The sequence below is a fragment of the Staurois parvus genome, unplaced genomic scaffold, assembly GCF_062004578.1.
Source record: "Staurois parvus isolate SC_StPar_1 unplaced genomic scaffold, SC_StPar_1.0 ptg000175l, whole genome shotgun sequence".
NCBI lineage: Eukaryota > Metazoa > Chordata > Amphibia > Anura > Ranidae > Staurois > Staurois parvus.
This window is the reverse complement of record NW_028317971.1, coordinates 15,192,872-15,216,649: the sequence shown is the minus strand read 5'-3', so window position 1 is coordinate 15,216,649 and position 23,778 is coordinate 15,192,872. Positions and strand designations below refer to the sequence as shown.

The window sequence follows — 23,778 nt, the reverse complement described above, 5'->3', positions numbered from 1 at the left end:
CAGATGAAAATAAGGCATTCATCAATGTCATCCCCAAGCCTCTCAAGGACGCTGCTATGGTTTCCAATTACCGGCCTATTTCCTTAATTAATTGCGATTTAAAGATTCTTACTAAAATACTGGCCCTACGTCTCCATAACTTTTTGGCCCTATATATTCACAATGACCTTTCAGGATTCATAAGCGGCCGCCAAACATCGGACCAAATTCGACGGATTATAGCTTTGCTGTCAGCGGTGCAGTCCAATTGGGACGGGTCTTCACAGAGGGAAATTCTACTACTGTCACTGGATATTCAGAAAGCATTCGACAGTCTGTCTTGGGACTGTTTCAGACGTTAGACAAATTCGGTTTTGGCCCTCATTTTACGACGCTGTTACGGGCCCTAAATTCTACTCCGTCCGCTCAAGTTTCCATTCGTGGATATAAATCAGCCCCTTTTTCGATAGAACGAGGGACTAAACAGGGATGTCCTCTTTCTCCATTGCTCTTTGCTTTGGCAATGGAACCACTTGCCATTGCTATTTGTGCTGATCCCACTATCTCGGGCGTCTACTGTGCTCAACGGGATCATAAATGCACCTTATTTGCTGATGATGTTCTCATGTATGTTTCTAATCCTCGAACGTCTCTGCCTGGTTTCTTCCACTTGTTTCATCGGTTTTCTGAGGCCTCTGGTCTTACGCTTAACTCGTCTAAAATGGTTGCCTTGAATATCTCCTTACCCGATTCGGAGGTTCGTTACCTCTGGAAAAATTTTGATTTTCAGTGGGCCCCTGGCTCTCTTCCCTATCTAGGGATTCACCTCACGAAATCTATATCGACGTTATACAAGACCAACTATCTCCCGCTTTTCAAACGACTTAAAAATGACTTACTAGACTGGCAGGATCTTTCACTTTCCTGGTTCGGTAGAATGAATTCTATTAAAATGACCTTTTTACCGAGATTATTGTACTATTTCAGGACGCTGCCAATCATGGTTCCCAAATGGGAACTGTTATTACTACAAGCAGCAGTCTCTAGATTTATATGGAGGGGAAAATGCCCTAGGATTAACAAGTCTTCCTTATTCTCCCTGAAGAGACATGGCAGTTTGGGACTCCCTATTCTCCTGGCATATTTTCAGGCGGCCCAAATATCACAGTTATCGTGTACAACGGCCAGGGGATATGTCCCCCGGGGGGTCGGAATTGAGGCTCTTTCATGCCATCCATATGCTGTGGGTACTCTCATGTGGCTTCCCAGTGGATTGAGTCCTCCTATTTTTTGTCCTACTCTATCCCATTTGTTATCGGTGTGGGATAGATGGCGAGCTCGCAAACCTTTCTCTTCTCTACATACCCCGTTAGCCCCAGTGTTTGGTAATCCTGAATTTGCCCCGGGTCTATCTTCATCGGTGTTCCAGTGGTGGATTAATAAGGGTCTGTTACGTATCGGAGACTATTTAGATGGGTTTAGTCCTTGGTCACTTCAACATTTTTTGACGACATATCAGATGCCTCCCGGAGAAATATTTAGTTATCACCAACTTCGCTCTTTTATCATTAGCAAACTTAGATTACTCAGAGAACCTTGTGCGCTTACTTCCCTCGAGGTCTCCTGTGGGGCAGGTGGGATGATGCGAGGTCGTTTATCCTTTATTTATGCTTCCATTGTTGATCCCCTTGCTAAATTGTCCTACATGACCCAATGGGAGGGGGATTTAAATAGTTCATTAGATTTAGATACATGGCAGAATGCAGCTCATACTTTATCGAAGATCGCGATTAATACTGATCTTGTTGAATCCAATTATAAAATGCTACTTTGCTGGTATTTGGTTCCTACTCGCTTGGCCAAAATGTACTTCTCAGTATTATCTAGCTGTTTCCGACGCTGTGGTCAAGAAGGTACTATGTTCCACGTTTGGTGGAAATGTCCAGTTGTGAGTAGGTTCTAGATCCGCATATTTAATTTTATATATTCGGTAACAGGAGTTAATATCTGTAGATCACCGGAAGTGGCCTTGTTTCATATACTTCCCGCTGACGTTCCTAAAAAATTGACTAAACTAATTTTATACCTCTTACTGGCGACTCACATTACCATAGCTTGAAGTTGGAAACAATCTGTGATCCCATTAGACAGGGTGAAACATAAACTTAATTGGATAATGGTAAACGATAAACTTACAAGTATTGTCAATGACGATGTGTCCAGATTTGAGGGGACTTGGGAGCCTTGGATTAGTTACATTTCTGTATCGTGAGAGTCTTACAGCTGACCCCCCCCCCCTATTTTTTTCCTTTTTCTTAGGAGCTGTTTCCTCCTTTTCTCTCTTTCTTCTCTCTTTTTCTACTTTATCCGCTGCATTGTTTTTGTTACATTTGGTTTATTACTACAGTTTAGTCTCTGTTTATTGATTGAAGAAACCTGTACGTTTTGATGGTAATGGCACTCTCTGTGTGTATCCTTATTGCCATTGTTAGTCAAATTTTTTTGCGTGCCTATCAGTGTTGCGATTGTGATTCTATATATCGTCCCACCATGTAGGTGGACCCCTTTTTTTTGCCATCCTGTTTTATGCTATTATATGCCTGTTTCTCAATACAAATATTGAAATATAAAAAACTATAGACATACAAAATTAAATGAATGCTCCTTTTGTGTACAGGAACAGTAAAAATGTTGGAGTAATGCCCCTAAAACTATTCTACCACAGGAACAGGGACAAGGATATCTTGATCCAGAAGACCAGAAAGGGCTCAATGAGATCTGCTAATTGTTATGGAGACAAAGGTAGTTTGGAGGTGAAAAAACTGAGGGGAAGATTTCCATTTTTTGGCCCTAGGATACAACCACTTGCAACTGCAACTAATGGCCAAAGATGCAGGTTGTCCAAGGGATCCCCACAGGGGATATCATAAGTGCACCTGCATGCTGAGTAAAGCTTGCCTAAGGATTTGGCAGACTTTGAGTTCCAGACCAGGAACAGGTTAGGAAGGTCTCAATGAAAAATCTGGGAAACAAAAAGGAACATCTCTTAATAGTCAGAAGCAAACATTCAGCAGTCCATTCCCTAAGCTTCTGCTAAGGAAGATGTGTTTTAGTTTCTAGAATCATTCCGAAAAGACATTGCCCCTCAAAGACCTTATACAAGATTTCTGCAGTCTAGCACCTTGATCAAGGTGTTATAATTAAGGCTGTCTAGCTGAAAAAACATAATCACCTTTCTATACTGGATTTCCACAATGCAGTAAATAAAGGATTGATTGTTGAAAATGAGACTATGTTGCCAACTTTTTTCTACTTCTATTGGCATCGGAGAGTCTGCAGTTCCTCTTGCCTGTTCACTGGTCCCTCCAGCCCTGCACGATATAAGAGGTGGTGCGCTGCTGTCTCTTTAGTAGCACCTTGACCAAGGTCAGCACACATGAGGACTGACAACAGAACCATGTTGTTGCAAAACTGGAAAACTTAGACTGACACAACTGAAATGAAAATTTACGGGCATTTGTCCAAGCGTACTAAAAGCAAAAGATTAATCGCAGTAGTGGAGAATTTTCTTAAAGAAGTTAACCAGCTAGCCATGGTTTGACAAGGTATAATCAAAAGCAGGAGCTGTCGATTTCACTATAAAAAAGGGTAAAACTGATCACCACAATAAGAAGAAAACAAATTCTCAGATTTTGGAGTAATAGTCGCAGATCAAAATCGATTTGAATGATTTTTTCTTCAGAGGGGGCATATAGTTTACATCTAATTATGGATTTGCAGAGAAATCCAGAATGATGGTATGGGATTTAGCAGAGGAGTGGGTAAAATGGACATTAATGACGCATGGGTCAGAGGTGGTCCCGAGAAGACAGCTGAAGCACACCCTAACAGGTCCCATGCCTGCATAAGTCAAGTGGGACTTAGTGCTGTGGTGCACTTGCATAGTGACCCCACTGCTGCTCACCAGAAATAGAAAACAAAACTAAGATCCAAAATAATGCCATAACTGCCCATTTATACATAAATACCAAAGACAATGAACAGGCCTGTAACAGGGCTCCAGACAGAACCCTGTCCTCTAAAAATACAGAGAATCCACAGAAAACAAAATGCTGAAAGGGAATCCACTGGCCACTCAGAAGCAACAGGGTAGAGTATAGGTAATATCTGCACCAGGGTGGAGCTCCATGGAAACAGCTGCACACATCCACAATAGCTGTTGATATATAACCAGAAGAGACTATAAAAACAAAATACTCAAAGTACAATCTGACCGAGCTTTGTTCCCCAACAAGCCATAGCATGGAATACATTCTAACCATGTTCTGTCATACAGTTTGCATTAGTATAGGGCACAATGTCACTGTAATCTGTAACTAAGCCTGCCTTAGCATAGAATACAATCTGACAATGTCCAGCTAGGCTGCATTGGCTTAGGGCATGAGCTTTTGTTGAGTATGTATCACATGGGTACACCAATCCAGGATTTCGACAACTTCCAGGCAGTGTAATTCCACACTGAGGCTTGGGTATACACATAGAAGAGACATCAAGTATATGACAAATATACTGCTATCCCATTCATACCTAAGCAATCATAAAGCCTGCATGCGTTTCCACATTCTCTCTGGGAAGGAGCTTACACATTGATCAAATTGCTGCATCCAGATATCAGCATAGTATGTAATGTGAGAACACTACGGTACTGTTTAACAGTCAGTAAATTGCACGCCACGCCACATTCCTTCCACTTCCTGTGTGCTCCCTGTTGATTTTTTTGCCATCAAATGCAGCTAAGGAGAAGGTGGTGAGAAAGCTGAAACCATAACATTTCCTTGAGTAAAGCCCCAGCAGAAAAAACAGAGGAGGGCTCTCCAAAATGGTCAGTTCACAAAGTACATAGGTATAAGCAAACAGAAAGAAAATATTTATAACTCCCTAGAAAATGTCCGTCAACCATATTTGCCTCAGTACTACACAGAGGAAACTTCAACCAAGCATAAGCCTGCTAGGCCCTCACAATGAGTTGCAGAGATATGAACAGGAAAACCGCCTTAGCTCTGGATCATAAAAATACCCCAGCTTTATTGGTCCTCTGTGAACTGAAAAACAGCTGTGTAGTTACTGACAAAAACCTGAAGCATAATGGTTGTGCGAAGGGTTATACTTTGCTGGCCAGCATTTTTTTTTTGGTGGCATATGTTACTATGTCATTTTACTTACTTGAACTATAAAACCCTTTGCAGCAGAAGTCCTTGATTGCTAAGGGGTGCCATTCACGCTTATCAGCAAAGCATGAATTCTTGGGGGCTAGAAAGCAGCAACCACATTGACATGGATGGCTGACAGAAGTCATATGCATGGAATGCTGGAAGTTGTACAGCAGAGCTTACAATTTCCAGCATACCTGTTCTCCTGAAGGAGCTTGGATGGATACTTTCTACAGACATCATCTTGGACCTATGCTACAAACTCCTGCCACTGATGACTGCTATTCTCAGAAGTTTTGAACTGTCCTTCTGAGCACTGTACTTCCCTAACCACCCCATCTTTGCAATCAAGCCAGTAGTAGTGAAAAGTGTTAAGGAGAGCAGTTCCTGGATGGGGACACTATGGACCATTGACAGCAAATTAAAAGGGTTTGGAAGAATGGATATCGGAGTGCATCTTTTATTCATCAGTATCTTTTGAAAGTGAACAGGGATGGGCTTTTTGTACCAGCATCCTGGGCATCTCCAGACTGTGAAAGGCGTAGGTCTGGAGCAGTGCTGTGGATTCAGAATACTTTAAATAACAGATAGTAATGTTGCTGTTGAGCTACTGACTGGGACCTTGAGGGTCTACTGGAAAAGAAGCTGTTTGACTGACAGTCACCACTCTCTGCTCAGAGTGGCGGGGAAAAATGAGCGATCGGCAGTGTCTGATCACTCAGTTCTCACCCTTTGAGCCAGCGGGGGATCGATATTGCATCCACCTAGGTAATGATTTAAAAAGAAAAACAATACTTCTCTTTTAACAGTAAAAACCCTTGTGGCTGTGCTGTGTGATTAGATCTCAGGACTTTATGGACAGAAGTAGAAATCCTTTGTCAAGTAAAACAGCTCTCTTAGTTTTTCATGTGTATTTAGCTGTCCTTTTAGGTTTAGCTTAAAATAAAAGAACAAAAATGACACCTCATTTACCTGTACAGCCCCATCCAATCTCCTTTTATTGTAGAGCTGAACTGAGGTCCTGTGTGTTCCAGCATCTTCATGAGCTCCTCTTGCTGGAAAGGTCTCACCTGGGGCGGATTCTGTACATTTAGATTAACTATTTGTTAAACGATACAACCTTTGAGCTTGGTAAACACAAGAATATATCATACGAAATGCTGTTAGCAATTACTATTTTTAAAAGGTTACATTAAAAAAAACCTATCCTCACAGAAACGTTAAATTCATAGCAGACATCTATTTCTGCAAACTCTAGCTGCTTGGTTTTCAGGCTGATACTCACTGTAGCTTCAATACTTCGAGTCATTAACCCAGAACTAACATGTAGATAAGAACTTGTGATCTCTGTACTTGATTCAGGCGCAACTCAGACAATTGAAGCCAAAGGTTCAAAGTAACAGTTAGGCAATTAGCATTTTCATTACTTTTCAGATTTGTAAATTATTTAAATATATGCACAAATTGAATAATGCATAAAAGAAGGTATGAAATAATTTACAGTGGATTCTCAGATCAAATATTAATGCGGTTCTAAAGGCTGGACATTTTTTACCTTAATGCATTTCTGCATTGAGGTAAAAAATGTCCTTGTATTTGTATCAACCCGTCACCGCCCTGTATATTACCTAAGCTAGATCTCGATTCAGCACTGTGCCCGTCTGCAGTGGCTCTCTCTCTCTGCTCACAGAGGCAGCAGTGGGAGCTCCTGCTGCTGTCAAACAAATCCTGAGAGTGAGCAGGGCTAAGCCATGCTGTGTGTCAATAGGCGCACATAGCCTGGCTTAGGAGTGAGCCCGTAGGTGCGCCCCCATAGGAAGTGGCCCCCATAGGAGGAGGAGCCCAGAGCACTGGCAGGGAACCCGAGAAGAGGAGGTTTAGGGTCGCTCTGTGCAATACCATTGCACAGAGCTTGTAAGCATAACATGGTTATTATTTGAATTTAAAAAAATAAGCTTTACAATCACTTTAAAGTCTTGTTGGGGTGCATGTATTAGACTAGGCTGGGTTGACTCGAAAGGGGGGGTTTAGGGAATGGAGATGTGGGAGGCTGGGATAAATATAGGAATATCTTCTTGTTTCACGAGGGGGATGCGGATTATGGCGGGGGATTTTAATCTCTGCATGGATCCGTTGATGGATGCATTATCACAGGTGCAGAGAGAGGGAGGTAGAAACCTGTCTGGTAAAAGATGTTACATCAGTGCCAATTAATGGACGCCTGGAGAGTTATACATCCTAGAGAAAGGGACTATACCTTCTTCCCTTCTGCACATGGAGTTTACTCACAATTGCATTATATAAATGATTGAGCATGGACTTATGGAGTCATTGGTGAAATCCAATATAGAAGTGAGGTCACTATCGGATCATGCACCCGTCACAATGGGATTAAGGTGGGGAGGGGAGAGAAATAAGATAACTATGTGGAGATTGAATGAGACGCTTTTTCAGGACCCAACGACTGAAATAAGATTAAGGAAGGAAATGGAACAATATTTTGATTAATGAAAGTGAAGGGGTATCTGTTGCTACAGTTTGGGAAACACACAAGGCATACATTAGAGGGATCTTGACTTTATAGGTTCTGAAAAATAAAAAAAAAGACCGGGGGAGGAGAATAAAGCTATTAACGGAGGAATTATTTGATTTAGAACAACTACATAAAAAGAAGATGGATATAGAGATACAACAGAAGACAATTCAAAAAAGAGAAGAACTTAAGGAGTTAATGGAACAAGAGTCGAGGAAAATCTTTAATATGGTGGCTAGAGAAAGATATCAGTGAGGGAATAGACCAGGAAAATACTTAATAAGAAGGCTAAGGGAAAAGAAATCGAGAAATTTTATAGAGAAAAAAAACAAGGATGATACGGGGGAACTGGTACATTCAACCACTGATATCGCTGATGTATTTAAAAAATATTATAGTAAATTATATGGAATAAATCTAGGAACCAGAATGAAACAATAGGAGAAAAAAAGGAAAAACGGCAGACATATTTAAAAGAGGTGAGATTGCCAAGATTAGGAGAAGCAAGATTAGTAGCCTTAAAAAAAGTTATAAATGGAAGAAGAAATTAATGTAGCATTAAAAAGTACAGCAGCAGGAAAGAGTCCCGGCCCAGATGGGCATACATTAGGATATTATAGGAAGTTTAAGGAACAACTTGTCCCCAAAATGTGCACATAAATGAACACGTTAGGAGAATGGATGGAAATGAGGGAGGAATCGTTACAGGCACATATTACAGTTATACCAGAGGGGAAAGATGGGTCCATTGTGCTAACTATAGACCCTTATCACTATTGAATATAGGCATTAAATTATACGAAATGATTTTAGCAACGAGGTTGCAAGAATTAATGCAGGATTAAATACACTTAGATCAAGTGGGATTCATACCAGGAAGAGAAGGAACGGATAATGAATTAAGATCATTGCTCCTCATACAAAAAAGTAAGAGAGAGAAATCCCCTGTGGTAATTCTGTCGATTGATGCTGAAAAAGCCTTCGACAGGGTAGACTGTGGATTTATGATAGATACGTTAGAGGAACTAGGGATCGGACCCAAAATGCTACAGTGGATAAGAAAGTTATATAGTAATCCATTAACTGCGGTAATGGTTAATGGCTCACTGTCACAGTTCATTAAAATGTTTAATAGAACAAGGCAGGGATGCCCATTGTCTCCCCTGTTTGTTATAACTCTGGAGCCACTATTAGTGATGATACAGCCACTATTAGCGAAGATAGAAATGCAGGTTTGAAAGATATTATAGATAACGGGGAACTATGTTCTTTTCAAGAACTAAAAAATAAGATGGAGTTATTTTTTTACACTAGATGAATGGCGTTATCCATTGGGTAATTTTGTTGCTGCGCTCCCAAAACCATTAAGGATGGAGGAAGACATGTATCCATTTGAGCAAATGTTAAGTTTAAATTTAGCACGAAAACATTTTACTTCGAATATTTATAAGATTTTTACGATAATAGCTGGATCAGAGCCTACAGCGATTTTGTTAAAGTGGGAAAAGGAGCTTGGAACAAAAATGAACGAGGCGCAAAAAAAGATAGTGTTTAAGTTAGTACACGGGGCAATAGATACGAATGTTGTAGAAATGATTTATAAATTTACGGTTCGATGGTACATTACACTGAGTAGAGCTCATAAACAAAGACCGGAGACTTCACCTTTATGTTGGAGGGGATATGGGAGTAAGGGAACAATGGCACACATATGGTGGCAGTGTCCTAAAATCCAGGAGTTTTGGCAAATCATAATTCAGTGTATACAAAAAATAATGGGGTTATTTTGCTGAGTGACCCTTGGGTTTGTCTATTTCATAAATCTGAGAGTAAAGTGAAGAATTATAAGAACATGTTGATATTTTACTTAACAAATGGGGCAAAAGGGCTGATCCCCAAATTTTGGCAGGTTCAGGAGACTCCAAAAATAAAAGATTGGATAAAAAGAGTGGAGTACATATACACATATACAGGATGGAGGAACTATACCATATTGAAGAGGATAAAATGGAGAAATTTAAAAAAACATTGGAAAGATGGTATGAATTAAAAATATCAAAAAGATACCTTGAATTGATTGGGGTATAAAGAAATAGGGAGAGATAAAAGATATGACGGAAGGTTCTGAAGAGTAATAGTACGAGAAGATTGGAGAGAGGCATGGTGAAGACAGATGGGTAAATATGGGAGAAACAAGAAGTGGAGGAAAAGTGTTTGAATAGGAGGAGGATTTGAAAGGGGGGGGGGGTGGAGGGGGGAAAGGGTTTTGGATTAAATTGACTGTGAAAGTTTTTATTATGTAATATTTTAAGATAAAGTGTTTTTTTACTTAAAAAAAAAAAATTAATAAAGATATAATAAAAAAAAAAGGTATAAAAGGTATGTCAAATGTATAAAAATATGCTATTGTATAAAAACATCTTACCTTCCAGGGTGTAATGGAACTGTGATGTGGCATCAGACTACCAATGTACCGCTCCTAAAGGAGAATGAAACCATCAAAATAATGTAAAAATAATCATAATACCAAACAAAAGCTGAGTGCCTCACCAGTGGAAGCATGAAGCTTTGTGTAAGCTCAAACAGATGTTTCTGAAGCAATAAACTCAGCGTGGAAGATGGGAGCCTCTTCTGAAGACCCTGCAGAAGAAACATCAGACAATGTATGCTTGTGTACTAGTATCCTTATACACACAGCCTCTAGTAGAATAAACCTTCACATTCTGGTGTCAGTAATTTATGCTTGTGTTCAAACATGAGGTATGCCGCATGGTGCTACGCAGGTTATTGCATGACTTCTGTGTGTAGTGTGAGAACTGCATTTTCCTGGTCCAGGTGAGAGCATTACAGTATTGAGATCTAACACACAGACAAACAAGAACAGCATTCACAGATACAGACAACTCACTGATGCAGCTACAAGATGTTTTTTTATTAACTTAGTACTCCTAATATTTGTGATGCAATACACAGTAGATGGCGATGCATGCATTAGACTCTTTCCTTTTTTACTTAGTTTCTTCCACCCTCTTCAAAGCTGCCCATTATGTGTTATTATTTCTTAACTACAGCCCTGATCCAAAAACCTTCACTGTGTGGTACTGATCGGAAATGCACAGCCTTTCATCTAAAAATGGAGCTTCTTACTGTGCATGTGCACTACAGCCCCATTTATTCCAATGGGAAAACAATACTTACAGCAGCCTCAAGGCATTGTTTAGAATATAGCTTTTCCATATGAATGAATGGGGCTGCAGTATGCATGCATAGTTAGAAGTATCCATTTTCAGGAGAACATACAGTGAAGAGTGATGGATCAAGGCTGAAGGTAAGTATAAGACTTGCAGGTCAGTAATCAGATGGGTGGGGGGAACTAAATAGAGAAAAGGAAAAAAATTACAGTTGGCCTTTAAATCCCTCAATATCATGAGATATAAATCGCCTATGTTAACCGAGGCTTGGTCTCTTCAAGTTCAATGATGCCAAATCACTTTCCAAAAGCAAGCAGGTAACATGGGAAACTGTCTTAGCAAAGCAATGTGAGGGGACACGTGAATCATACAACAGGCTCAACAGAATTTATATAGAAATAAAATAACGAGTGCTTTGCTGGATGATGGATTACAATATATGAATGTTAGCACTTTCCAAGGCTGTAAATGTATCACTTACTAAATGTAAAGAATGTAGATGTATAGGATTACACACTACATTGAATATTCACCATTTATGATAGCCACAGTATTACCTTTAGCAATTGTTTGATAAGTGTCTTGTCCTTATGAAGAAACGGCTTGTAGGAAGTGTACATTCCTAAAGTAAACATAAGATTACAAAAAAAAAATGTAAGGAACAACAATACATTTATCTGACTGGGCATGTGGACAATATTAGAGAGAGGAGGGCAGATTGTGGATGAAGAGCTTTTTTCCCACCAGACTATTTCTTTCCTATGGCCAATTCCTGTATTTTGTGGGATATGTGGGATTGCCATTGTTGACCTTTCCAACTAAAAGTGCTAGTTGCCTGGCTATCATGCCAATCCTGTGGTTTCAATACATCCAGAGCCATTGACCTTGGACACATATTCAGATCAGTAGTTTCTGAATTCACTAGAAACATACTTGTTCTACGTCTTTAACTACTAAACTCAAAGACAGCTAGGCAAATAGCATTTTCAGAAGGAAAGTAGCAAAGGCAAACTACAAATTTCTCTCATTACAGGCTTCCATTAAGGCTGATATTAGATGAGTGACCTGCTAGATGCTGGCTTAATGCCACTTACCTTTTCCTATTTGGTCACTCCCTTGCTAGCTGGACCACTGAGATGTCATTACCATGCTGCTCCCTTGCTAATGAGCAAGATTCTGCAGCATTCTGGGCAATCAAGGGGCTAAGGCTATTAAGGAAAGTAGCTCCTTTACCTGGTTGACTCTGACACTATCAATGTGTTGTCCTACGGACATGGCCCTATAGGATGGTTTCATCCAGCACTGAATTTCTCATTGGAGGTGTACAAAGAAACATAAAAGAATGACGGCTGATAAAGACCAAGGGGTCCATTGAGTCTGCCTTTTTTGTTTGTTTTGTTAACATTTTTGTTTGAGCATGAACACACATTTATGTGTACAGTTTAGGCCCATTTTATCCCCCCCCCCCCCCCGATTTAACTCCAAAAGTCTCACCAGTTTTAGTATCCAGTGTCTTTAGCTTTGTTAGCTTCTTCAGTTTTACTTGCTTTGGCAGATCCCCTGCAAATAATAAAAGTAGTACATTATTTGCTGATTCACATACACACTGACTGATAATTTTTTATTTTTTAGTGGCAACAAAAGTCAAGCTATGCAAAATCTATTATGTCCCTTACCAGATATCCTGGGTTCTCCTACTCGTAGAATGTGTGGCCAATGCTGCAAAGTTTTTATGAAGAAAGGATTGGTGACTCCTAGAAGAAGGCTGGGTCTAAAAGAAAAAGTAGTAAAACATATCTGTACATTATTTTCATTAAACATATAATACAAAATGCTTATATGGTTGGAATTAGTGTTCAATATTCATGCAAACAAAAAAAGTAATCTTTCCTAACTCCATAACACCATATGAATGGGTAGACTCCGCCTTTGCTCCAACCCCATAGGATCCTTCTCCTATAAATTTTGAGGCTGATCAAGTCCTTGTGTTCCATAACTAACCAACTTAACTGGGAGGGATCCCATTTTGCCATGGATTTAATCAGGAAAGGAAAAATTCAAGAAAGTGATAACAAATTTCTGTTTTCCTGACTAACTCCATGGCAGCAAAAAAATGGGAAATAAAGAAAACGTAAAAGGTAAGAAGTAATAGTTCAATCACAGTTCTAACAGAAATTTTAACACCAAAAATAACAGGATAAGGATGCTAGCTTTACTCCACAGTGAGCCCTAAAGGTATTATTGAGGACCATGGCATCACCCTACAATTACTAACAGCACCCTATGACAGAAAGCCCACAAAGTCCACACTCTCTTGGTTTAATGTGTTGTCAATGCTTATGGGGGAGCCAAATCTTTAGCCCTATAAGCCAGTTGGCTAGGCAGCACAAAGCATACAGTGATGAAACTGGATGATGCTACCTTTCCTCTGATTTTGTCCCCCCCAAAAAAGTGTCAATGACCTACATTTCTAACAAAGCTGACGCTTGTGAGTAAACTTAAAGTACCCTGACATTCAGTGAATTGAACTAGTAACCCTGTATGCAGGGAGAACATTTTTTTTCGTTGTGCTCATGGGATGCTGAAGCTACTTTTCAGTGATCCCATCTGGAAGCTGGCAAACAAGTCGAGAGCAAGTGGCAAAATCCCACCTTGGAAGTCTCGGCTCTCACTGTCATCCAAGATACAGTCTAATTTGACAACAAAACTTTGGAAAAGGCTTGGAGTGCAGTGATCTGCATTCTAATAGAGCCGAAGTTCAGTTCAATATCCAGGCTGGTCTGTAAGAGTCAGAAGTAGCCTTAAATGGGCGCACTTCGCACAAATCCTGTTGTAAACTATATTAAAGGACCATCTTCCTGGAGTTTAGATATCAGCTTAGAGAGCTGAACAGCTAATAACTAGAGGGGAGATGAAAAAGGGAGACGTATTGCACCCTGCAACAGCAAATCTGATCTAAGAGATGCTGGGGTCCTGAGTTTAAAACAGAAAAGGGAAACAACCCGTTTGGCCAAATAGTTCCTTTAGGGTAGGAGAAAAGGTGGTATCTAACCATTCCTATGCTGCCATGGTATTATTCAGGAAAGGAACATTTTGTAATTATTTTACAACAATATTCCTTTTTTTTTTACTTACTATATAATCCTTTTCTTGAAATCAACAATGGGAAACAGGGAAAATGGATACCAATAAGAAAAAACTGTTAGCCAGCTCAGGATAACCCTGTCCATGTTTTGTAGCAAAGTAGTAGTGACAGTATGACAGTATGAACATAAACACAGAGGAATGGGACCTGTGTCTCTCAATGGACACCAAGAAAGGATTTTACAGTGAGTACAAAATACTTATTTTCTTTCTTTTTTATTGAGGGACACTGAAATTCTTAGACGGTAAAGACATCAAAAAGCTTATCCTCGAAGCTGCCATCAGATTAGGTTGAAATGTCCACCTGCTAGAACTTATGGAACATGGGAAGAGAAGACCAGGTGGCAGCTTTGCAATTAGGGAAATAGTTGCTAGATGCAAAAAAAGCTTCACAGGTATAGCTTAGTGCGGTTTGACAGCCAAGGATACAAACGGTAGGTTCGGATGATGGCCTGCCTTAGCTACCTAAAGATGGTGGGTCAAGTCAGAGCAGCCTTCCGAGCTCCATAAGTAAGGACGAAAAGATTATCAGTCTTTAAAAAGAAGCAAATAACAGACAGATGCTCACAGTCTCAAGCACATCCAGACAATGGAGGGAAATTTCCTTGAGGTGGACTGGAGCCTAACAGAAGGACTAAAGAACAAGGTTCTGGTTGAGGTGAAAGACAGAAACTACGTTAGCAAGAAGGAAGTCCTGAGCATCAACACCACTTTGTTCCTACACAAATCAGAAAGCATTCCTTGCAGGATAAAGACATCAATTCAGATACTCACCTAGCAGAAGTGATAACTACTAGTTATACCACCTCATGGGTGAGAGTATAAAAAAGGAATATTTCTAATGCGTTTAAATGGTGGTTTTGGATTCCAGAAAAGCATGCCACATGAGCAAACTCAATTACAAGGAATGTAAGGCCAATGGACAAGAGAGTCAAAAGTTGGTCCAGATGCAGCTATAGGAATGTGGGGAAACATTCCACAGAGAAACCTCTGAGGTCAAAGCCTGAAGCCACACACGGAGTAAAGTATGCCTCCAAAGATAGCTTCCTAGCTTTTAGCATCATAGAATAGGTATGCCTCTGTCCCTCAAAACCATGTCAATAAAGCCAGTGACCATGAAGCAGAATGTAAATCTGCCTCTGGGTCCGAAGATCCTGATGTTGTATTTGCCAGGAGTTTTACCAGGTTGGAGTACCACATCTACCTGAGCCATTCTGCAGCAAAGAATGCTCTCTATCTTGATCCTGCAAAGGAAACAAGCAAGGAGATTCAGGGAAGTAAAAACAGAGATAAGTCACTGCTTCAGCTAGCACATCCCTGTACCAGGAGACAATATTTGTCCAGCTTGCTGCAGACACATAGGTATAGATATTTTGATGAGCCAAACCCCTGACATAGGACAAAAAACACCTCTGGGAACAGAAATGCTGGAGAAATTACATCCACTCTCCTGAGGATACATACAAAAAAACTGAGACATGATGATAATGGGCAGGGTTTTCCTGGCCTAGAAAAGTGTTTTTCATTGCCAGTGTCCACATACTCCTGTAAGAGGCAGTATAACACAACAGTCTAAGAATTCCTATGTCCCACCATGGGTGGAAAGAAATACAGGAACATGCATCGCAATACAAAAATGTATTTAATAAAATCCTCAAATGTATCATTACAAATGAGAGGTCAGTAACCTGTTTATTCTCTTGCAATTGCAAGTCCTCTGTCAGGTAAAACAGCTCACTGATGAAAACTGAGTATTAAACAAATCATATGTCTACATTAAACGAACATGTATACAAGGAAGGATGTTCTCCAAATACTGCTTATCATAAGATATATTAATTGTTTACGGGATATGCCCACCATAAACTGCTATTTCTGTTTGGGTTAAAACACAAACTAGCTTTTTTTTAAATTTCTTCAGTAGTATATTTATCCCTGATCCTTCCCATGCTAATATTCACTTACGGAGCCTGTGTCCTTGTTGTATATTCTTTGAATTCACTGTCATGGATAGTGAAATATGGACGGAAGTCTGAACAAAACTTTAGAGGCGAAATGCATCTGGAAAACACAAAAACAGAGGCGATTTTTGTTTCAGCATATTTAACTATTAAACTGTATTAAATAAATGTATGGATACAGCAGTAAGGGTGTTAGACCTTTTTTTTGTCGTCTATGTCTCATAGGAGAGTTTTTCTATCACTTCCTGCATGATAGACAAAACAGCAACTAAAAAAAGTGTTTCTAAAGTGAGGGAGATTGCTTTTAGACAGTTATTTTGTACAGGCCTAGTGTACCGCCCACATTCACTACAATTCCATGTGGATAATAGGAACTGTAGTTTCCTTTTACTGCAGAGAGGAGAGGAAATTATGTAATCCCTGCTATTACAGCTCCTCCTTCGCAGAGCAGATGCTGTTATATTTTGAATTACAGAGATGAGATAATTAAAACTCAATTGGACTTTGCTTCTAAATGGTAAGGATTTTCATAATATTATTAACAATTTGGAGTTTTGTGTAGGAGGGTGCACTAATGGTTGATTTTTTTTGGCTATCCTGGAGTACTTTTTTAACCAATCATTTTTTGATAATTAATTCTTTATGGCCTGTGGAAGTGGGCATGGCAGTAGAGTGTATGTAGCCTATATATTTTGTTGGTAAAAGCTGTTCCTCTTTCTAAATTAAGAATATTAGAAGGCATGCCATAATACCAACATATGAGAGGCTGCCCCTACATCTACTTTATAGACAAACACAAATGTAAAAGTGCCACAAGTCAACTACTGTACAACCAAACCAAATTTTTTACTACTGTTCAGTTTAGTGCTGCTTCCCAGCTAAAGTTTCTTATTTAAGCAGCAGGCTATGGTTTCTAGAATCCATGCTACTCACAACATAATTGTTCCAAAGGAAGAACAAGCAGTTACCCAGTTAATGCCAGTACAATTTCAGAGGAAATGGTCGGAGAAGGTGCCATAACAACCAAAGGCTCTCCAAGTAAAACCAACTCCCATAGCAACTGGAGGTTCATCAGTACAGACTGAAGGGATCTAGAGATATTGGAAATAAACAGCTGTTTATATTTTAGGAACAGACAACATACATACATAGTACATATGCACAATGCCGCTAGAGTACCCAGCAGTGTGATCCATAAGCACTATGCACTGCCTGCCACATCTCCTCAGTCTCACAGCAGCTACAACTATGAGGAGAGGGGATCTGTGCGACAGTCACAGTTGAACACTGTTAAAAGAAAAAAAAAAAAAGGAAGAAGAAAAAATAAAGCTTAAAAGTTATTACAAAAAATAAACATAAATAAATGTCTGGTTATATTACGTTAGCTAAAGTGGTAATAAACACCACTTGGTCGATGTACCTATAGGTAAGCTTATAATAAAGCTTACCTGTACGTACGAGATCTCCTAACTGCACACCGTTTAGGAGATACTCACAATTTCAGCAGCCAGCGCACGTGCACTGTGTTCTGAATTGATGGTACACTGAATGTGCTGTCAATCCAGAGTGCTGTGCGGCTGCAGTGACTCCCATGCGCAGGAGTAATATAATTGCGGCTCAGCCTTTCAAACGAACCCAAAATGAAGACCGAGTGAAGATGGAAGCCCTTTCAGTGGTGACAGCACGCTGCTGGAGGGATCCCTTTTGCAGGCAAGTCTGTCATAATGTGTTAGTATGCAGTGCATACTAGCACATTTTGCCATTAACTTGCTGTGGATAGCTTTTTTTTTTTAAGAAGTTACTACCGCTTTAATAGATAAATGCTTTAATTAAAGAAGATGAATTTGTTATTTAGTATTAAGCCAATTAATCAAATTGATCAGAATCTGCGAATTACAGCCAATAGTACTGGAAAATTTATAATAACTAAAAATCTAAAATATAAGCCTATTATTCAGCAATTTAACACTGAAATATAAACCCAAACCTATGCATATATTTGGGGTCCCTGTATTTATGTTAAATAACAATATAATAATTTATAGAACATATTGGAAAAAGTATTAATTACTCAATGCATTTAAAACTGCATTTTGTGGTATTTTTGTCTATTTCAAATGCTTTTCAAAAAATAAATATTCAAGGTGTTTCTAAAAACAAATTACCAAGATCACACAAGTAAAAATCACTTGGTAAGTAAATCAGTTAAAAAGTTTTTTTTTAATAAACTACAACATGCTAAAAATTTTAATTTTGATCTTGTTTGAAACGTTTCGATGACACATGGACAAGAAGTTAGGGCTCGTTCACACCATACACACAGAAAACTTGATGGAAAGAATGTGTAGATTTCACTTGTAGAATCAGTTTTCATGTGCATTTCAGTGAGTTTTATACATGTTGCAGATTCCTGCGCAGAAAAAATTCTGCATGTGATACCAGTGTTGTGGTATGAACAGGGCACATACAGAACAATTCTTTTGTTTTTTGTGCCTTTGCAGAATGCATGCAGAAAAACTGACATCTCTGCACATGGTGTGAACAAGGCCTTAAATGACAAACCACGAATATCGGTTGGAAAAATCTCTTCACCCAGCCCCATGCTCAGGATCAGACCAGACTGTGTCCTACACACCTAGGGACCATTTTACTGTAAAATAAGGAGGACAGAACACTATTTATTCTTTGCAGGGCATCAGAGTAAATATTCCACACTGTACCTGCATTTTACATATCATTCACAAACTGCAGTGGGTGTTGTGGGAGTCTATGGTATCCTAAAGAATGTTCTTTGTTCAGTGGTAAGTGGAGAGTCCTATCACAAATCCTGTCAAAGTCATGTGACCACTTTAGTCCTGTCTACACTTTTTTAAAATATTAGAAAAGACTTGCTTTTACTTTTACTCCTGTTTTATTCATATTACTTGCATAGCTAAAGCTAATGTTTCCATTTTAGCTCACCTGAAAAGATCCAACTCATGGATACTGGAGAGGTGATAAGGAGGATCCAGGCGGTCCTGATCACAATACAAGATACAATCAGCAGAAACACAGGTATCTATCCATTTGTGCTCAAACATGAAATAAACTATAATATTTATATTATCTGTTTCTTTTGCTCAAATTAACAGGGTTTTTGGCTTGAAGAAGAAAAGGAAAACCAATGTTTTGTTATCTATGTCTATTGTCAATTACATCCGCCATGATCAGGGGTACGTAGGTTGCAATACCCCTTGCCTTGGCTGCAGTGCTACACAAACACTGCAGGAGAAAACAAGGAACAGATTTCCTCTGTGTCACAGCAGTCTGACATCTGCCATTCTCCCTTCAGAATCTCCATGATCATGATATGGCCATATTCAGATCTAGGTGCACTTATTATGTCAGGGTGGCCAGGACTGAAGAGAGTTTTTGCAAAAACCAGTGTAGGCATCCATTGTGATATGAAAATAAACACCTGAGGAGGTAGGGGGGCTTGAGGATAAAAATGTTACTTTTTAAAAACGCAAAACCATCCTTTAAAACAGAATAAAAAAACTGACCTAAAATCATTATAGCTTCTCAACAATTCGGGTATAGAGGTATAAAGGTCAATGATAATGGGACCTTTTTGATATGAAGACTCATTTCTGAATATTGTATGAATTTAAAGCTGAATTCCAGTTTTAAGGGGAGGGGGATGGGGAAAGGGGGGGGGGGGTCACCTTCTTAGCACAGGAGCCATTCAGAGAACCCCTTGTACTTTTTCTCAAGGAATACAAGGCAATCTCTGATTGCATGAGCTGGAGATTATGACCTTACCATGTTTCTCCAAATGCAAAGTGTTCTATGAGCAGCACCCGGAAGACAGCATGGATCACTGTAGTAAGGATCAATGAAGTATGGAATATGCTTACTTACATTGGTCCAAGCTAAACCAAACTAACTATGCAAAAAAACATACCTGGAATTAAGCTTTAAAGTATAATTAAGGACAAAACTTTTTTTTTAGTTTTGTAAAGAGTGGAGCTGGATTAGAACACCTGTCAGGTTTGTATCGCTGTCTGTGTCCCTGATAGGTAGATTCAACCTGTCTATTTGTCCTGTTTACCAATACCATTAAAAGTGAAAATAAAAAAAAAATCCCAAATTTTAAGTTGTCCCCAGAAAAGTAATAGACGGGAAATCTTCCAATAGGGACATAGGTTCGGGAGACCTGGGGGTCCCCAAGGAATTCCCTTAATTTGCAGGGATTTCCCCTCACTTCCTGTTTGACTATGGGACAGGAAGTCTCCGAAATGGGAAACAGATGGCGAAAAACAAAAATCTTGCAAAGGTTACAACCCTTCCTTCCTCTATTCGAACAGAAAAGAAAGGTTTTGCCTATAGTTCTACATTAAATACAAAGTGAAGATATTCTACATGTTTTCTTTATCAGCCCTTAGACATAAACTTCCTATACTGTTTCTGATAGGGCACCATGAGGGTTAATAGTACCAACTTGCACTAGTGCCTGTTGGTGGTGTATAGGCATTTTAAGACACTGAACAGCAGTACCTGTCTGCTCTTATATATAATTTTCTAACCTCTGTTGATTTGTTTTGGAATTGTTTTCAAAGTATTAGAATAATTATGAAATATGAAAACTTTGCTGTACAGAAAAAAATTGTGAAGTAGTACCAACATTATAGTATCTTGTATTTAAAAATATTTGCATATTATGTATAATCAGGCAAACTACATATTAGCGGCTTACAAGGAACAAGGATCACATACTTTGTGATGATCTGTAATAGCATTTGTCTCCATTAGATCATCATGGCTTGGAATTTTGACCTTGACAATACGAAAAACAAAAAACATAGGTTAATTGATTAGCATTTAACAATAATAAAATTTTAATTACTGTCTTATGCTAATCTTTTTTATATTTCTCATGCATACATTCGTATATACATGTACCCATGCTTGCTCTGCCTAAAAGTTTGGCTCAACTGATTCAACATAACTGTACATTCTTATATGAATATCGCTCCTGACAGACCCAAAGTGGCAATCTAACCATGGAAGGCAGGATTTTATGAAAGTATCTGTGACAAGTGTTTTTTTTATCAAATAGATATAACAAAAGGCTTTTAATAGTATATTTAACAGACCAAAAGAAAGCAAATAAAAGAAGTTAATTGTTCGGGCTTACACTTTAAAGGTAATAGCTAAACCATAATTGTGATTTGTCCTTAACGAAGGTACAATGAGATTATACTGTATAGGGACCTACATATGGATATAACTACTACTATCTCTGCTGCTACTGCTGGCATAATACCTGTAGAACAAGGCCCATGATTGGTAGAGACAGTGAAAGTCCTGGCTCTGGAAATGGCCAGCGGTCAATCTGGTTGCATACTGAAGGAGAAAAAAAAAAAGATATAAAATGTAGTTTTACTTAACTTAAAATTGACATATGTAAAATGAGGGTAAAATCTACACTGCTGTATTCCTTATCATTGTTTTTTTAACTTAATGAGCCACTGACTTTGAACAAAGCATGCAGTCTGTAAAGTTGGAAAAATATGCATATGTCCCACTTCAGGGTATTTGAGGTAGCAAAGCAAACAAAACGAAGAAAGCTTGCACCGTCAAAAACAAATCTAGCCACTGTTCCCATATTTCTGTCCTGAGAGCTTTCCTTTAGATTTTTACAAACTAGCCAGGAATTTTATGGTTGCTTTAATGGATAAAGAATGCAACCATCAATTAAACCCCAGCCCCATTTTCTCCTCCAGTTGATACAGTATTTAATTAGAACATTTGCTCTGTATAAGTGTCAAGGGGTTTAGAAGCACAATGAGAAGATACTGCAGAACAGTCTTAACTAAGTTTACACATCCTTAAAACTAAATGTCAGCAAATTGATGAGAAAAAAAAGCTCTGTAATGTGGAAATCAATCAAGAAAAATGGAAAGACTGTGGTTGTTTCACACAATATACTGGAACTAAGAGCAAATTTGAAGCCTAACTCCTTCAAAGATAAAGGTATTTTGTTATAAATGTTATGGACGAAATGGATTAGATAAAATTACATAAACTACACTACTGGATTAGTGGAAATGGATTAGTAAAATACACTACTACCTTACATTCAGCATAAGACATAATATGTACACTACATCATAAACCAATACGTACTCCTCCATTTCTGACACAAAATGAGGTCAAGACTTGTTTTCAGTGCTTCAGGTACACTTGCAGAAGGTTGGGAGTTGGGGTTAGATATGGATTAAGGGTTAGGTTCACGGTGGAAAGGGGTTAAGGTTAGGAGTTAGTATGTTAAAGTGGTTCTAAAAGTTGAATATTTTTTTACTTTCATGCATTCTAGGCATCTCTTTCTCCTCATTGGCTGAGACACAGCAGCGGGAGCAAGTGAGGAGGGAGTGTGGGGGGGGGGGCTGAGCCACGCTCTGTGTGTCCCATAAAATAATAAACACACAGAGGTGGCTGGGGAATGAGCATGTATGAGTGCCCCCAGAGCAAGCAGCTTGTTCTGGAGGGACTCAGCAGGGGAAGGGGCCAGAAGTGTCCACGTCGGACCTGAGAATAGGAGGCTTGAGGCTGCTCTGTGCAAAACAATTGCACAAAGCAGGTATGCATGATGTGTTTATTATTTTAAAGTAAAAAAAAAAAGAACCTTTATAACCACTTTAAGCAATAGGATACATTTTAGGCTCATGTCACACTCACAATTCTGCTACACGTATCTGAAGAAATGGAGCAACATTTTGCTGGTTCAGCCAACAGTGAGCAACATTACAGGTGAAAGTCAGTTGAAATGTCACCAGTAATAAAATAACTATTATGCCATGGGCTCTGCAGTTAATTTTAGGTATTAGGAGAACAGTAAAGGTTAGGGTCAGAATAATGTACAGTATCAAAATTAGTCAAGCTTAACAGTAGGCGGGAGGTTAAGCAGTAAAAATATATGATGTTTAGGACGCCAGGGATAGGTCTTTGACGGGAGATATGTGTCCCAATTATTTGGGTTGTGGTCCCTTTAAGGGGGCAGAAAGGAAGCAGTTAAGAGTACTCAGGGATTGTCACCCCAGGGTGAGGGGTTCCTGGATGATTCAGCAAAAGGGGAAAATGACTTACAACCAGTTTGTTAAGTCCTGGTAGGGGACCCAAATTCAGAGCTTAGGAGAGATTTTAGGTGGGAAAGAGCCTTCCATCCTGATTATGGGTATTTTGATCCTGTGTGGGTTAACCCGCCTGCAGGAGAGGGATGAAAGGGCCAGGTGTCTGTGAGGTGCAGAGTGAAGCAGGGCAAAGCTGTGTGAGGACTGTGTACTATCTGTAACTGAGACATTGCTGAACTGTGGAGACCTCTTCTTTGGAACCCTTGGAGCAGGTGGGGTCATTAAACCCTGTATGGGAGATGTTTTATTTTGACGGTGAGGCAAAACCTCAGCCCAACACACACCAGCATTTCCCTCTCATCACAAAAAGCCAACATACCATGAAAATATTGTTCATTCAGATTCTTACCAGCTTCAAGACATGGTTCCAGTTTGTTAAAGTATTCAGGTGCAATCAGCTGCAGAAGTGTGTGGAACAGATTGGTATATGGCAGACTTGAAAGAAGAACTAAAGACTGAAAAGGGAAAATAGTCACATATCTGTACAGAAATTAACCAATGTAACAATATAGTGCAAGGAACATGGGGTGAAGTACTGCGTAGCATTCACAGGTCAGTGTTTACTAGCTTGCTGGAAAGTGTCATATG

The 23,778-nt window shown here is 39.2% G+C and overlaps 1 protein-coding gene across 1 annotated transcript in view; it reads right to left on the bottom strand.

The window, feature by feature from the left end:
- DENND6B (DENN domain containing 6B) overlaps positions 1–23,778 on the bottom strand; it is a 61,167-nt gene that overhangs the window by 24,917 nt on the left and 12,472 nt on the right. Inside the window, exons 6-17 of the mRNA XM_089676981.1 lie at positions 23,540–23,645; positions 21,324–21,403; positions 20,774–20,833; positions 18,980–19,035; positions 16,987–17,109; positions 16,023–16,118; positions 12,590–12,684; positions 12,408–12,473; positions 11,471–11,535; positions 10,273–10,362; positions 10,148–10,201; positions 6,162–6,271 (exon numbers count right to left, since the gene is read on the bottom strand). Of these exons, the coding sequence (XP_089533107.1) occupies positions 6,162–6,271; positions 10,148–10,201; positions 10,273–10,362; positions 11,471–11,535; positions 12,408–12,473; positions 12,590–12,684; positions 16,023–16,118; positions 16,987–17,109; positions 18,980–19,035; positions 20,774–20,833; positions 21,324–21,403; positions 23,540–23,645 (1,001 nt within the window). The remainder of the gene's footprint in view (positions 1–6,161; positions 6,272–10,147; positions 10,202–10,272; positions 10,363–11,470; positions 11,536–12,407; positions 12,474–12,589; positions 12,685–16,022; positions 16,119–16,986; positions 17,110–18,979; positions 19,036–20,773; positions 20,834–21,323; positions 21,404–23,539; positions 23,646–23,778) is intronic.